We start from the raw sequence: 16392 nt of genomic DNA on the forward strand, positions 1-16392 counted from the left end.
AAGCAGAAGCAACAGAGAGCAGCATCGGCTAGTATAGATACGAGTATAGCAGCAGTATAGGAATTGCTTGGTGCGTATGTTGGATTGATTCAATAGACAGGTTAATTAGTATAGCAGCAGCATCTAGTTTTTCATGATTTTTGCTTGATGCGTATGTTGAGTTGCTTGATAATTATTTTTTACTTATATATGTGTCTTGTTAAATACTAGAAAAGAGTGTGAATTTATGTTTGAAATATGCTTGAGTATATTTATAAATTGTTGGTATTGCAAATAAAATTCAAATGTTTCTCAAAACTTGACTACTATGTTGCCGAAAATACAAAGAGTTAAAATTATTCATGTTGTTGCTGAAAATCATTCCATTCCAACTCCCGAACCAAACACCAGAACATAACTATTCCATTCCATCTAATAATTATAACCAAACATAGGAACGGAACCGACCCATTCCCATGAAATGGAACCATGACATTCCTTTCTACTTTGTTCTTAAACCAAACACACCCATAGTGTTCCCCAAGTTCAACTGGTTGACATTTTTCCCTTTTTTCTTCTCCCTTTTCTATTTATTACTGTGCACACGAGGCCGGCCCAAGTATTGTAGAGCCTTCACCGAGAGATCCTTCCAGCTCGTTAATTGCGAAATATAGCGCTTGCGCTGATCTTGGAAAATGTCAACCGGCTGACGTGTAGTGTTCGCCAAGTTTAATTCCGCGCCCTGTGGACTAGCCCAGTCGCGCGACCCATTTGCGTCGGGTTCATGACGCATGCAAAATGCGACATCTATTTCTCGCATTAAGCGAGACGAGAGGCTGTTCTCGCTGAGGATTTTTCCTCTCCTCACTTTGTATTGGGCCGTCCCATCAGGGCACGCATATAGTACAAAAAGAGCAAGGAAAAGGCTTGGAGACCGCGTGTGTTGCTACCACTCCGCGCAAGTCATGTTAGTGATAAGTTGTAGGTGTGCGTCGTAGTTGAGGCGATTCAAGCTGGTTTTCTTTGAGTTATTTATTATTTATTTTGGTTTCCGTTTCCTTTTTTCTTCTCTATTTTTCATTCTTATTTGCAATTTGTTTCTTTGTTTTTTCATTTCTTTTTTTCTTTGGTTTAATTTTCTTTGTTTTCTTTGTTCTCTTGGTTATTATTATACACTTTCTGTATACATCAACAACATTTTTTTAATACACATCTAACATTTTTCAATACTTGTTCAGCATTTTTCAAATACTTGTTCAACATTTTTATATACATGATCAACATTTTTAAATACTTGTTCAACATTTTTAATTGCTTGTTCAATATTTTAATATACATGATCAACAATTTTTCAAACACTTGTTTTACATTTTTTTTCAAATACTTTTTTTAACATTTTTCAAATATTAACGTTTTTATATACATGATCAACATTTTTTCAAATACTTATTTAACATTTTTTAGATACTCATTCAACATTTTTTTAATGCGTGATTAAGATTTTCCTACATATTATGTAAAGTATTGTTTTTGTAATATATATGTTTATACTATTTGAAAGTGTAAAAAAAATAAAAAATAGAATTAAAAAGAAGAAAAATCGAGGCTGTGTAGTACCCGCGGACCTGGGCCGGCCCATATGCTCGCGCGTTTCAACGAGTCGGCCCGGCTCATGTTCGTGGACCTGAACGAGGGACATAGCCATGCCCGCACGCAAAATGCGTGTCCCCTTGCTGCCTTTGTACCACTAAAAAAAAAAATGCCGCCTTTGTCCGAAAAAGTGTAAAATTGAGCGCGGACTCAGGATTGCCCGCACGACCCACCAAGCCCGCTAGGGTTACCCCCTTTCTCTTCTCCCGAGCGCAACTTATCCCCTCCCGAGCGGAGCCGCCATAGCCGCCACCTCCTCCGCCCCTCTCCTGTGGCTGCCTCCGGCGCCGTGCGCCTCACCCTCCTCCCCATCTTCTCCATCGCTACCAACCACCGCCCTCCGCCACCCAAGTCGAGCCGCCGCCGCCCAAGTCGAGCCGCCGCCGCCGGATCAGCTTGCCGCCCACCTTCTCCCCATATGCTCCGTCCAGCCTGCCGCTTCTCTTAACCGCTGCCGGATCGAGCTCGCCTCGCAGCTGAACGGGGAGGTACCTCACGATTTCGTTGTCGTCTGATCTTAACTAATTTTGCTCTCTGATCTTAAATTGCAACAAGTCTGTGAGGATAACTACGAGGTATCTGTGATGGATGTGGGGTGGAGGAAGAGGGCGGAGGCGGTGATGGATTTGGGGAGTAGGAAGAATTGGGGGGTGTATACGGGCATATTCATTGTGCTCATGCTCGTCATACCCGCTATCCCGCATGATGAGGACTATCATGACTTTGCCGACCAACGCACACTTTTCCTTGGTAATTAATCTCCACTTTGGGCTTTTGTCTTATATAATCGGTTTGCCACCTGTTCTGTTGCTGCACACTAACATCAATTCTGCTGTTTTAATAATTTAAAGTTTGTAATTTTATAGGTTTATAAGTCCAATAAACTCAATACAAGTGACAGGGGAGATTCGGATGAAGTAAAACGTAGATTTGGCTAAATTAAGCTCCAGTCAAAAGAAAGTAAAACATATTTGGCTAAATTATGCTCCATTTAAAAAAACGCTTCTGATTGATAGAACACAAATCATAATTATTTTTTTCATGCAATTAAAGTCTGGGGCATAGTTATATTGGTTAATTAATATTGAATAACATTTATGTTTTATTTTGTAGGGATCCCTAATACGCTGAATGTGATCTCAATAATTCCCTTCATTTTTGTTGGTTTTGCCGGGTTTATCCTTAAACACTGCGAAAGGTACTGTTAGCCATGTGCAGATTTGATGCTTATGCTAATTTTGGTTTCTGTTTTAACTCTAATTAATATTTGAAACACTCGAATGTTAATACTTAATCGCGCTGGCAGCTCACAGAGGGGTCTCTACACAATCTTCTTTGCTGGTGTCAGTGTTGTTGGTTTTGGTTCATTCTTTTATCATCTCAACCCGAAAAATGACTCACTATTTTGGGATACATTGCCAGTAAGTCTTTCCTAGACTTCTATGTAGTAGGACTAACATTCAGCACCATGTTTGTATATAAAATTGCTTGGAAAGAAATAATCGATATCCCCTTTTTGCTTCTACTCTCTTGATGTTTAATATACTGAAGGATGACATGTTGGTTTGCTTGTCTAGATGATGGTCACTTTCACATCTTTCGAGGCCATTTTCATTATCGAAAGGTTTGATGATTTGGCAGGAACAAAGTCGTTTGCATCAACGAGCTACTGGCTATGTGCAGCAGGTTAGTATTATTCTTGCACAATATAATGCATGCATTTTCATTTTTTGTGTAGGTTGCTATTTGTGATTCATCTCAATATACTTAGTTTTTTAATAGTTCGTTTCTCATAGGACATGAATTAATGGTTGTTCTTACTAAAAGTGCAATTGAATATGACCTAATTTATACAATCTGATTTTGTTTTCTTCTATTGAAAATAATTTTTTCAGGATTTTACGTTCTTGCAAGAGTACAAGAGGTTGCAGACAAATCAATTTATACGTGGACACTTCATATTGTCAGTGGGCATACTCTTGGTCATTTATGTGCTGCAATGGTGCCTCTTTTTTATATTCTCTTGTTAGAGAAAAGGACAAGGCCAATTCAACCAGAAAGGTATGAACTGATAATTCCATAGACTCCATGATTGTCTGTACTTATATTTCTTTATGAAAGTGGAATTTGATTCAACTGTGCACGGTAGTTCTTACCAAACTTAATGTGGTGAGCACCGCTCCAACAAATACTTTCCTTGTTCCTTTCCAAATATTTGTGTTTTGTCATCCAGTCTAGTTCTGCTAACAATTTGAACACATTAAGGTTGGATTTGCTCATGTGACATGGTTGTTTGTTTGGTTGTGTGGTGAAGGGCATGTGCTTGGAGATGGGGAAGTGTCACATCCATGATCCACACAATATATTTGATGCATTTGTTGGATACATTTATTTAACAATCATTGAAAAAATTGTGAATGCCACTGCGTTGAATCATTATGCCATACATTATTTAATTGCATTCATCTGCTTATGCATTTTGTCCACCACTAGAGTTTCCATTGTTCTATTAGTATATTGTAATTGTAATGCTGACCAATATGTCCTAATGCTCTTGTATATCAACTACTCAACCATATGCAGTGCGTGTTAAGTCTTTAGTCCCAAACAAGTTGGGGCAGGCTATGCTGAAACCCATAACATCTCACAACCAACTCATGGCTCTGGCACATGGATAGCTAGCTTTTACGCACCTCTGTTCATGGCTAGTTCTTTGGTGATACTCCAGTCATTCAGATCTCGCTTTACGGACTCCTCCTATGTCAAGTTTGGTCTACGCCAACCTCTCTTGACATTATACTCCTTAATTAATGACCCTCTCTTTGAATGCTTGAGCTACCCCTGAGCTTCCACCACTATGTTCTAGTGACTTTGGCGCTTATCCTGTTGGACACAAATCCGAAAGAGAATGTCATTCACCACAAGCTTATGCTGAGGGACAACACTCTCTCTAGGTATCACCTTACAATCAAGACAAGCACGCCCGTCTTCTCTTCTCAAGAGGATGAAATCAATCTCGCTAGAGTGTTGACCACTACTAAAAGTCACTAGATTTGATTCTCTCTTTTTAAAGTGGGTGTTCGCTACGATCATGTCGTAGGCTAGTGCAAAGCTTAAGACATCTTCTATTTCTTGATTCCCGATGCGATAGCCAAAGCCCCGATGCATCGCTTCAAAACCTGTGTTAGATGTACCCATGTGGCCATTGAGGTCTCGTCCTATGAAGAGCTTCTTGCCAATAGGGGCATACACGTTGATTACATTGAGAACAAAGTCCCCAGCTACCAGCTTGACCAGGATAATCCAGTCCCCACGCCTCCTGACGTCTACCACTCCACACATGAGGCTCTTGTTGATCAAGATGCCTATTCCATTCCTGTTTGCAGTTGTCCCCGTGTACCATAGCTTGAAGCCGGTATCTCCACCTCCTTTGCTTTCTATCCTCTCCATTTGGTTTGTTGGACTCAATGGATATCAACGCCTCTCCTCACCGCTGTATGAACTAGCCCCCGAAGCTGTCAGAGTTCCTAAGTTCCAGCTACCTAAACGATTCTTCCTAGGCTCGGCTAGCTTCCTTATTCTTCAGTCGCCGAGTTAAATGCGAAGACCCTTCATTTTTCACTACAAGCGGGCGTTGATGTAGCGCGCCACTAAGGATGCGATGACCTGATCCTTGCTCACTTGTCATCGTATCCAGATCAAGATACTGCGCCACCTGGGGGGTGACGGGGGCCCTTGCCCATTTGGCACCACACCAGGGTTCTGATATGGCGCATCGCTGAGAGGGTTATGCCCCAAAGATTTTCTTCTGGGTTTCATCTCCATCAAGAGTGGCTGAGTTTTGATGTTGGCTCGCCAAGCCTATCACAACCCTCCTTTACTCGGGCTTGGGACCGGCTATGTTGAGACAACATAGGCGGAGTTGTCTTGTAGGGTACAAACAAAGAGTACAATTTTGATTACATGATCTGACAATTTCCCTCGTTTCAGGCACATGATTCTAGTGCATCATCAATTAAAGCTTGCTTTCATGGTCTGCTTATTGGTGCCCAAGATGATCTGCCTATGGATGCCCAAGTTACAGGTATGATAATCTGCTGATCCTTGTCCGAGCAAATAAGAGTCACTCCACATATTGACCATGTTGCTGCGTTGACTAGAGGCCTGACACTACACTAATTACTAACCTCCCTTGACAATTGACTCATTCCATGCCTATTATGTGTATTATATTATTGAGGTAATTGTACAATGATAACTTTACTTCCATGTGTCATGCTTTCTCCACAATTTTATTTAGTAAAATCTGTCTCTCTAGCATGCGTGTGATTCTTGCATTGATATTTATTTATTTGGATAACCTAATTAACTTCTTCCACACTCGTGCAAATTAGACAAGTGTTTTTTCATGTGTGACTTATTGACTGTGTTGTTGCTCTGAATCAGGTTAGTGCCATAATGTATGAAATCAGCATTTTGATGTGGGAGTTCAGTGCTCGTTATGTGGCTAATCAGGCAAAGACCTCTGAAGAGCGAGGAATGTTAGAAACCCCAATTCGTGCTCGGCAAATAGTGCCTCGTGTTCGCGGCCTTTATGGGATGGACATTTATAAGAATAAGGTCTTAGAATTCTTACAAAGTGAACGATCTGATGAGTCTATATTTGGATTATGGGGCACGTCGGGTGTTGGCAAGACACGGCTTCTTTCACTCATCGCTGATAGCTTTGCCGATTCATTTCATCACGTCATATTTCTTGATGGTGGTAGTAGCGTCAGAGTTATGCAAAATCATTTCGCATACTTTTTGAAATTGGATTGGGAGACAATCTCATTGTTGGAGGAGCATTACCGAGCTAAAATCATCATGGAGTACCTAGAGCATGTCAGTTTTTTGGTTCTGTTAGACGATGTGCAAGATGAAGTCTACCCAGATTTGACAGCTGTTGGTTTGCCGATGGCTCTTGGGCATAGGCAAAAGGTTATTCTTACGTCGAGGAGTCAGGTAGCATGTGCTCGCATGGGATGCACCATATCAAACACTCTGGAGATGAAGTGTCTCGGGGATGAAGATGCTTGGAGTCTTTTCGAGTATAATGCGGGAGTAAAAATCACAGAAGCTGATACTGAAATTTATGAATATGCAAAAAAGGTAATATATATTTCTACAGAATAACTTTTTCAGATATACTTTTAACCAACACATAAAAACTGTGCACTATAATTTATAGTTTATATTGGTTATCAGATGGTTTCAGCATGTGGAGGGTTGCCTAGAGCCATATGTGCTATTGGCATAGGCGTAGCCGGTGCCACTTGCAGGGGAAAACATCCAGATGATTGGTGGTTTACCTACAAGCGTTTCAAGGCTAAAAATCTGCCACCGGAACGAATGGAAGAAATAGTGCCTGTTCTGGTTTAGGTAAGTGAAAACTCTAAAGTAGTGTGAGATAGCAGATTGTACATGCCTGAGTGCTCAAGAAATACCCCTGGCAAAAGCAAATGTATACTCCCTCCATGCCATATTAGTTATCGCTCAAACATATGTATCTACTTCTAGATACATCCGTCTGAGCGACAATTAATATGGGATGGAGGGAGTATTTCTGAACGGAAAATTACTTGGTAGTAGTTCTCATTATGAAGCTTGAATAAATTCAAGGCCTTGCACGGATGCCTTATTCATGATGGTGAAGGAAATCATTCCAGAGATTGCTTAACATCAAAGTTTAGGAAACCATTCAGATTTATGTCTCTAAACAGTTCTTTGTAAGCATTTTGCCATTACCTGCTCAAATCCCCAGGTTGGGCTCGAGACCAACCAGCCCCTGGGTATCCTCAGTGTCCAATGGACATGCATCCTCAGTGTCCAATTGGGGATTTCCTTTTTAGAGCTTCAGGAGTTGCATTTGGTATCAGCTTTTTTTTGTTGATATATTCTTCTTGAGGACAATTCAAGCCATTAGATGTAAAACACGAGAGAACACATAACTGAATAATCTGTGCTAGGTATAGCTGTAACTTTAGCTGCACCAGTATTGGCAGGATATGAAGTTGCATGATGAGTAGCCTGCCTCTCTAAGTCTTGCATCTGAGTCCAGCGGATAGACTTTGATGGAAGATTTACTCGCACAAGTTGTAGTATTAGGCGGCACATTTTATATGGCTGAGTGTTAAAAAAGGAGTAGATGGCACAACCCTTCTTGGGATTTGTGTGACATTTGCACAGCAATCAAAGAGGAATCAAGTGCCTTGCACACAAGTGCATGTAATTACTATTTACTCCCTTTGTAAATTAATATAAGATCTTCTAGGTCACTACTTTACAGAGGGAGTACTTGATAGGCCTAGCCTCTGCTTTAGCTTTGCAGTTGATTTCACTCTGGTATGTGTTCTCTTTTATGCCTGCTCATGTGAAGGACCGCTGCTCTGGTTTCAGGCAACTTGTGCGTGGCTCCTAGGAGCTGTGGAGACTTGGTTGGACTTCATTTCTTGTTGCTGCCGCAATGAAGTGTTGGAAGAGTCCAGATGGCGGCAGTTTGATGCTTACCTGTGAATATGGTGTGATATGTTTGATGATATTACTTTTTCTAGTATGTGTTTTCTTGACTTGTCAGTCTTCTGATGCATAAACACAGAGAGCAGAACACCTTCATGCTCCTTAAGCACTCCGGGCAGTTGGCCTTTTAAAAATTGTATTATATAATTGGGGCCGTCCGATCTCCTATCAACCGTCCGAGAATCGCTGCCTTGGTAAACTGACGCCTTACACGCCATCGGCGTTGGCGTTGACGTACGAACTCGAGGTGAAGCACAACGGTCGCCCTTCCCCGGCCATGTTCGTTGTGATCGCTGATGGCTGTTCGTCTGATATGCCAACAACGTGAGTTAAATTGCATCTATGGTCCTTGTACTAGTTGCATCTATGGTCCTTGTACTAGTTGGCATGTAACACAACGGTCCTGCAATTCTGTAAAATGCTCCAATATGGTCCTCGAAGATGGAAATACGTCACACGTATATGTATGGTCCTGACTACGTCTCCTGATATGCACAGCACCACATGAGTGTACAGTATAGATACAGGACCCACATGTCAGCATGCCAAAGAGGAATAAGATGGAAAAATAATAAATTGCACACTGGGATTAGAACCCGACACCTCCTGCCAAATTGACAAACACAAGCTAGCCAAATGATATCCGAGTAACGAAAATAGTTTTTTTTTAGACAAGCATATCGAATAGCTAGAACGCTACTATTGTGCTGATGCATTTTCTTAAGATTTCCTTTTTATATTCTCCTAGGTTTGTGTCCATTTTCCCCATATAAAAAATAAAATAATTATTAATATACAATAAGCTGTATATTTAAATCTTTATTATATCTTAAATTTTGTGTTTCATGAACTTTTTCTAAATTTTGTACGGATATATAAAAAGAAATGAAAGAAAAATATATTTATCTTTATTCATGACCACAAGCGTGCACAAGTATTATGTACTCTCACTGTATTTTTAAATTACATAATTATTTGAAAAATACAACACGTATTTTGAATAATGTTCAGCATGATTTTAGAAAATGGTTATCTTTTTGCCCTATTATTTGCCCAACAACCGTTTTTGTTTTGTCCAAGTTTGTGTTTATTTCCGCATCTTAAATTAGGTGAACAAGCACGCAGAATTGTTGTGTCTTCAATGTAATTTTTAAAATGCAAAATTCTTAAAAAATTGACAGTATGTTGAGCAATAGTCAACGTGTTTCGAAAATTATTGTGTAATAATAATAAGTTCTAGAAATGTATTTAAAATGTTTAACTTGTATGTGTTTCCTCATATGTAAGACTAATTTTACACTATTGTTTTGATGCACGTGAAATAATCATAGTTTTAAATAGCCGGCTATAGCCCCACTATAGCATTTTCAGCAGGGTGCCGCTAAATGGTCGCATGTACAAATAGCCTGCTATAGCTCTGTTATAGCTGATTTGGAGGTCCGTCGCTATTTAGCATAACCCGCTATTTAAAACACTGGAAATAATGCATGACGAACATTTTTAAAAAACATGTCAACAATTTTAACACACCTCCAACATTTTCCAAAAACAATTGTTGAGCATTTTTTTTCTCATATGCACAAACACTTCTCTTAATTTTCATGACACATGCAATTTTTCCTTATATTTTTTTTTCAAATGGGAATCATAAAAATAAACTTGAACTTGAATTATTATTTTTAAAAAGAAATTGGTAGAAAACGGACACCATGATAATTCCTTGAAGAGTCTACTAAATAGTCGCATATATAAATTTTCAGCTTGTGCAGGAAGGCGAAACAGCGGCGGGGGTTAGGGTTTCTGCCTCCTGCCACCGCCGCTGCAGGTCCGCCTCCTCTCCGGTGGGCCTAGGGTCATGGGGGCGCGGTGGCTCCCTGTCTATAACTTCGACGATGGGTGGCGATGACGACGGCACGCCTTTGGTTCACTTCAGTGCTGGTATTCATCGCTGGATGGTCTATGGATCTGGATATAATTTTTATTATTTCTGGTACTCGTTGTACTATCATGACTGAAAATAAATAGATTAAAAAATTTCTCGCAAAAAAAAGCAACAACCAAACCAAAATAGTTAACACAAACTAGCTAACCGATAATTCGGTTAACCGACTGGTTCGGTTCGGTTTTCAGTTTACACCGAAACTGCTTTATTGCTTACTATGCAGCTGCGAGTGCTTCTGTTTCACCCCGCCCTCTTATATAAGGCCTTGTACAATGCAAGATGCTTAGGAGAGGTGCTTAGAAAAATAAACCAGACTTTTTTAAGCACCGGTGCTTATTTGTACAGGATAGGCGCTTAACTAAGCGTCTCTCCTTTAGAAAATGACACCGGTGCTTCAGAAAAACTCGGTTTATTTTTCTAAGCACCTCCCTAAGCATCTCCCATTGTACAAGGCCTAACCAAGCAACTCGTCTCCTTCAGTCCAGCCAGGTGATGTGGGACTAAAAGAATTGACAGTGCCCTGCCACTGAGCACTTCGCTAGTTGTGTTTGGGCCATGCAAATAGGTGGCCGGCCCATGTTTTATTTTACGTTCAAAAAAAAAAGTAGCACGTTGGGGGGTTGAGGCAAGTGGGGCAAGCATGCTTTTGCTTTTGCTTCGTGTCCGATGCTAGGCGCCGGCGGACCGGTGGAAGCGTGCGCCGGTCAGCTAATGACCATTCGATCAAACTAATTTAATCCGTCCGATCGTACGTCACGTGGGCTGGTCGTCCCGTTTCCTTGCTTATATTATAGGAGTATTAAATAACTCTACAAACCGTTATTACTCCATACTCCATGTGTTGCCGTACTTTAGCCAGAAAATAAGGAGATCGTTTACTCCTCCCACACTCAATGCTGGACGCCAGCCCTTGTGCGCGTCACCGGCCCAACGCCTCCAGTCATGGTCGCTCGTACGTCGCGGCATAGGTGTCGGTGGCGTCCAACCAGCCGTCCCATGGTCTCACAACTTCGAGCATTGCGTGTCGCAGGAGTCGTCGCTCGTTGTAGCACCTAGTCGCCGCAGTAGTAGCACGCCACACGGCCGTTCCAGCAGCACCATGCACCACCGCGCAGCTCCTTCGGCGTCACCACTTGCACCATGGTAACCCTGCCATATCCGGTTGAAGCTTTTTCTATTGCCGATTGTAGCTTTTTTGGTTGTCCGTTGTAGCTTTCTTTGGCCTTGATTGCAGCTTTCCTCACCGTGGTCGCAGCTTTCCCTATCACTGGTCACGGCCATCGCGTCACCAATTGCAGCTCCATCGTGGGACGGTTGCATCTTGTCATAGCAAGGTTGCAGCATTCCCATGGTGTCGTAGTGGTCGGGCGCCGTCGTCGCCAGTGGTCGCCGTTCGCAGATCCGCCCTTGCTAGTCGAGCAGGATGTAGTCGCCCCGTAGAAAAACGTCGCCGTCTTGTTACAAGCCGACATCTATGTCGTTGCAGGACCTAGCAGCCGCCATCGTAGCACATCCGTCACTGCATCGGCGTGCCGCCGGCCAAACTTTCAATGTCCCGATTGAAGCTTTTTTCATCTATGATTGAAGCTTGTTATGTAAACGATTGCAACTCCTTTCGTTTTGCTGTGTCCGATTGAAACTTTGTATATCTTCCGGTTGAAGCTTTTTTCACCTATAGTTGAAGCTTTTTAAGTAACGGTTGCAACTTTTTCAGTTTGGCAGTGGCTGGTTGAAGCTTCCGCTGTCGATGAATAAAGCTTTTTCGATCTAGGCTTGAAGCTTTTTTATCAATGGTTGTAACACCTGTATCGGTAGTTTCAACATCTCTGCCGCCCCTCTGTTTTATTCATCGGTTCTAGCTTTTGGATTCATCGGTTGCAGCGTCTGTACATTCGAATGCAACAATTTTATAGCAGGAGTAGTACTCAATGCAGGCGGGAGGTAGAAGAAAGGTAGAAGATAAGGCAAACGATAATTAAGAAGAAAAAAAGGAACCGTCACACAGGGTCCATCACGTACGTAAATCTCAACGGAAGCAGTTTTGTGTGGGCCTGTGTAGCCAGCGTGGCGCCCGGCCCATCACCTGTGTGATGCGCGTGCATGTGCATGCGCGCACGAAAGCGACGCGGCCGGCCGAAAGTTGCGCCGGCGCGCCGTACACAAACATTTACTACCTTCGTATATATATATATTTTTTGAGAAGAACATGCTTTACTTTATTGATCAATAGAGCGAACTACAGGAATAATAGAAGTATCATGAGGGTGTAACAGCCATACATGGCGACCCTCCCCTAAATGTAAAGCATGTCGCGCTAATTCATGAGCCTCCTTATTGGAGAGACGTCTCTCATGGGTGAAAGAATAGGCCTGAAACTCCCTGCTCGAGTCGATGATCTCCTGCACGATTGGAGCAATTGTACCCATAGTACCAGTATGTATGTCCTTGACCACCGATAGGCAATCGGAAGCCACCTTTAAATGAGTAAGTGCAAGGTCCCTGGCTAATGCAATAGCCTCACGTCATGCCAAAACTTCCAGTATGTGCGGATCCGTCATGCCATGGAATACCGTCGCTGCTGAGCCAGCATATGCCCCTGAGTGATCCCGACAAACCGCACTAATAGCCCCCACAGGAGGTTGTTTACAAATCGCAGCATCAACATTTATCTTGTGATGATCCGCCGGTGGTGGTATCCAAACTGGCGCCCGTTCCGGGGCTTTTTTGGGCTTCATTATTTCATGTGACATGGAAGCAACACTCAAATCTGCCAGAAACCATGTGATAAATGAATGGGTCCCCATGGGGCTCTGGTGCTCCCCTTCGTGGATGAGCTTTCGCCGCGCCCCCCATATAGCCCATAATGTCACGGTTAGCTTCGTGAACTCGGCATGAGGCATCGATTCTTGCATACTAAAGCGCCATGCCTTTGCATTCGGTTCTGCTGTTGCTATAACATGCTCAACCAGCTTCGGGTCACCTAGCGCCCAAACACAACGCGCCATTGTGCACATGATGAGTGAATGCATCCACGAGTCCTCCTCTCCACAGATGGCACAACGCGACGATGTGGCCATATTACGATGACGAAGGACATCCGCCGTGGGTATAGAACATTGTGCAAGTCTCCATAGGAGTACCTTCAGTTTTGATGGCACCACAACCTTCCAAATATTGGTCCAACTAGCTTCCTCTCTCACTCTGTCAGCCGGGCCTAATCGTCCTTCGAGCCAAGCCTCCCGCCTTAGCTTCGTGTTGATGAGCATCCGGTACGCCGAGCGAACGGAGAAGGAACCCTTGTGTTCATGAGCCCAAGCCCACAAATCCCGGCATTGTCTTGTGGCTAGAGGAATATTGAGGATCACTTCCGCATCTATTGGGAGGAAAGTTGCACGAACCAAGTCCTGCTTCCATCTGGCATTTATGCTGTCAATGAGCTCGGACACAAACTGTGGCCGATGTTGGCTCAAGCAAACTATTGGTCTGAGCGATGCCTCCTTTTGTACCCAGTTGTGCTGCCATATCAAATTATCTCGTCCATCACCTATGCGTTTGATAAGGCCCTGCGAGAGGATCTCCTTGCCCTCCACGATTGCTCGCCATATCTGGGATGGTTGGTTACCTAGTGAAGCATCAAGAAAGTCTATGGTTGGGAAGTAACGCGCTTTCAGAATTTTTGCACTTAGTGATTCAGGTGTTTGTAGGATTCTCCACGCTTGTCTTGCCAACAAAGCAAGGTTAAACAACTCAATGTCCCGAAAACCCAATCCACCTTCATATTTTGGCCTTGTCATCTTCTCCCAGGAGACCCAATTTGTCTTCCTCTCGCCCCGTTTACTCCCCCACCAGAATTTACGTATGATGGAGTTAATGTGAAGACAGAGGCCCCGAGGTAGCTTGAAACAAGCCATAGAGTAAACCGGTATAGATTGAGCTACAAACTTTATAAGTACTTCTTTTCCACCGGATGATAACACCTTTTCCATCCATCCCTTAACTTTGTTCCAAACTCTGTCCTTCAAATATTTAAAGGCCCCGTTTTTGCTGCTCCCGACATCCGTAAGCATGCCCAAATACTTCTCTGATAGACTTTCATTGTGAACATTGAGGGTAGTTTTCATACTCTCTTTAATACCCTGCGAGCAGCCCTTGCTAAAAAACACGGAACATTTATCCAAGTTTATTTTCTGTCCAGAAGCATTGCAGTATGATTCCAACAAAGAGGATACCTGAATAGCCCCCTCAACACTAGCCTTGACGAACAGCAGGCTGTCATCTACGAAAAGAAGGTGGCTTACCAGCGGAGCCGTATCTGCCACTTTGATCCCATGCACTGGAGATGACTCTGTCTGGTTTTTTAAAAGGCACGAAAGGCCCTCTGCTGCCAGCAAGAAAAGGTAAGGTGATATTGGATCCCCCTGTCGGAGTCCTCGTGAAGGTGTGAATTTCTCAAGTTTCTTTCCATTGAACATTACCGAAAACTTAACTGAACATACCATTCTCATAACTGAGTTGACCCAAGCCGGCGCAAAACCCAGTTTAGACATGATAGCACAGAGGTAGTCCCATTCCAAACGGTCATAGGCCTTCATCATATCAAGTTTAAGAGCACAAAACCCATTCCTCTTTGATCTATTCCTCTTCATAAAATTTAAACACTCATACGCGGAGATGATGTTATCCGTGATCAGCCTTCCCGCGACAAAGGCCGATTGCTCCTCCGATATGATCATAGGAAGAATAGACTTGAGCCTGTTTGCCATAACTTTCGATGCAATCTTGTAGAGTACATTACATAGACTTATAGGACGGAACTATGACAAAAGTGTGGGATTTGTTACCTTGGGAATCAGGACTAGGATAGTATCATTCAGCTCGTTCACTTCTTCCTCCCCTCTCAAGATTTTCAGAATGATAGTAGATACTTCATCCCCACAGAGCTCCCAATGTCTATGAAAGAAATGTGACGGGAACCCATCAGATCCTGGAGCTTTAGTAGGCGCCATCTAAAACAGCGCCGTTTTAATTTCCTCTCTGCTGTACTCGCTCAGCAGCCGCTGGTTCATCTCATTAGTGACTTTGCGGGGAACCACGTCAATCACTTTATGCATGTTCGTTGTCCCCTCCGATGTGAACAGATTTTTGTAGAAGGCCGTAACCATAGTCTCCATCTTTGTTGCATCTTCTACTGTCGTACCATCATGTCTTAACAGACTTTTTATCTTGTTCTTAAGGCGCCGTCTACTTGCCCGTAGGTGAAAGAACTTGGTATCTTATCACCCGCCGCCAACCATATTATACGCGATCTCTGACGCCACATGACCTCCTCTCTGTGATAGAGTTCGATCAAGCGATCTTTAACTTTCTCTTCCTGACAAGTAGGTGCCGTCCTCGCTGGGTCCGCACACATGCTCTCTAGCTGAATCTTTAGAGATCGGATCTCTTCCTTCACACTACCAAACGTAGTTCGGTCCCAATGTTTCAGATTTGTTGACAACGTTTTAATTTTTGCACACAACTCCGCAACCGTGGTTGCACCTGGGCCTTGCCAGTGTTGTTCAATGGTCGCCTGAAAACCCTCATGAGATTCCCACATCATCTCATATCTGAAAGGTCTAGCTTGCCGTGGCTGATCGTCTGCCGTTGAGAGCTGTAGCAAAATTGGTATGTGATATGATGTAGTGGCAGATTTATGAGACAAAACGGCTCCTGGATACATGCTGGACCATGATGGAGTGGCAAGTGCCCTATCGAGGCGCACTCGTGTATATGTCCCTCCGGCTACTCTCTTTTCAAAAGTCCAGTTGTTCCCCGAGAAGCCTAGATCAATAAGGCCACATGTGTCAACTGCCTCCCTAAAACCATTCACCTGTGTCATGCACCGATGACCAACCCCGTCATGTTCATTCAAGCTCAGTACTTCATTGAAATCACCAAAGCACAACCATGGAAGGTCGTTATCTTCAGCGAGAGATCTTAACACGTCCCAAGTCTTGCCTCTATCACTGACTTGTGCTTCGCCGTACATCACTGTGAGCCGCCATGGCGGAGCACCAGGCAAAGTAACATGAGCATCTATGTGATAAGCAGAGTAACCAAAATTTTCTATCTTTATTTCATTATTCCAAAAAATACCGAGACCACCACTTCTACCAGAGCTGCTAACAGCATATGCATTATCATAACCTAGGGTGCTTGCCAAGTTTTCCACTCTATCTCTAGGGAGTTGAGTCTCAACTATACAAAGCACCAACAGAGCAAAC

The 16392-nt window shown here is 43.0% G+C and overlaps 1 protein-coding gene across 1 annotated transcript; it reads left to right on the forward strand.

Annotated features, from left to right (window-relative positions):
• The first annotated feature begins 1819 nt into the window (after positions 1-1819).
• Positions 1820-8627, forward strand: LOC119278716. The gene is made up of 10 exons (XM_037560047.1): positions 1820-2117; positions 2235-2379; positions 2743-2827; positions 2936-3050; positions 3207-3315; positions 3525-3690; positions 5620-5713; positions 6076-6780; positions 6877-7050; positions 8068-8627. Exons 2-9 carry the CDS (start codon positions 2250-2252, stop codon positions 7048-7050), a joined length of 1578 nt encoding a protein of 525 aa, XP_037415944.1. The 5' UTR covers positions 1820-2117; positions 2235-2249; the 3' UTR covers positions 8068-8627.
• The last annotated feature ends 7765 nt before the right edge of the window (positions 8628-16392 follow it).

The sequence above is a fragment of the Triticum dicoccoides genome, chromosome 3B (assembly GCF_002162155.2).
Source record: "Triticum dicoccoides isolate Atlit2015 ecotype Zavitan chromosome 3B, WEW_v2.0, whole genome shotgun sequence".
NCBI classification, from domain to species: domain Eukaryota; kingdom Viridiplantae; phylum Streptophyta; class Magnoliopsida; order Poales; family Poaceae; genus Triticum; species Triticum dicoccoides.

Bases quoted from the DNA above. Each gene is read 5' to 3' on its own strand.
- LOC119278716 (XM_037560047.1), top strand. From the start codon at position 2,250: ATGGATTTGGGGAGTAGGAAGAATTGGGGGGTGTATACGGGCATATTC. The intron at 2,828-2,935 runs GTACTGTTAGCC...TCGCGCTGGCAG, and splicing joins ATCCTTAAACACTGCGAAAG to CTCACAGAGGGGTCTCTACA. The intron at 3,316-3,524 runs GTTAGTATTATT...TAATTTTTTCAG, and splicing joins CTACTGGCTATGTGCAGCAG to GATTTTACGTTCTTGCAAGA.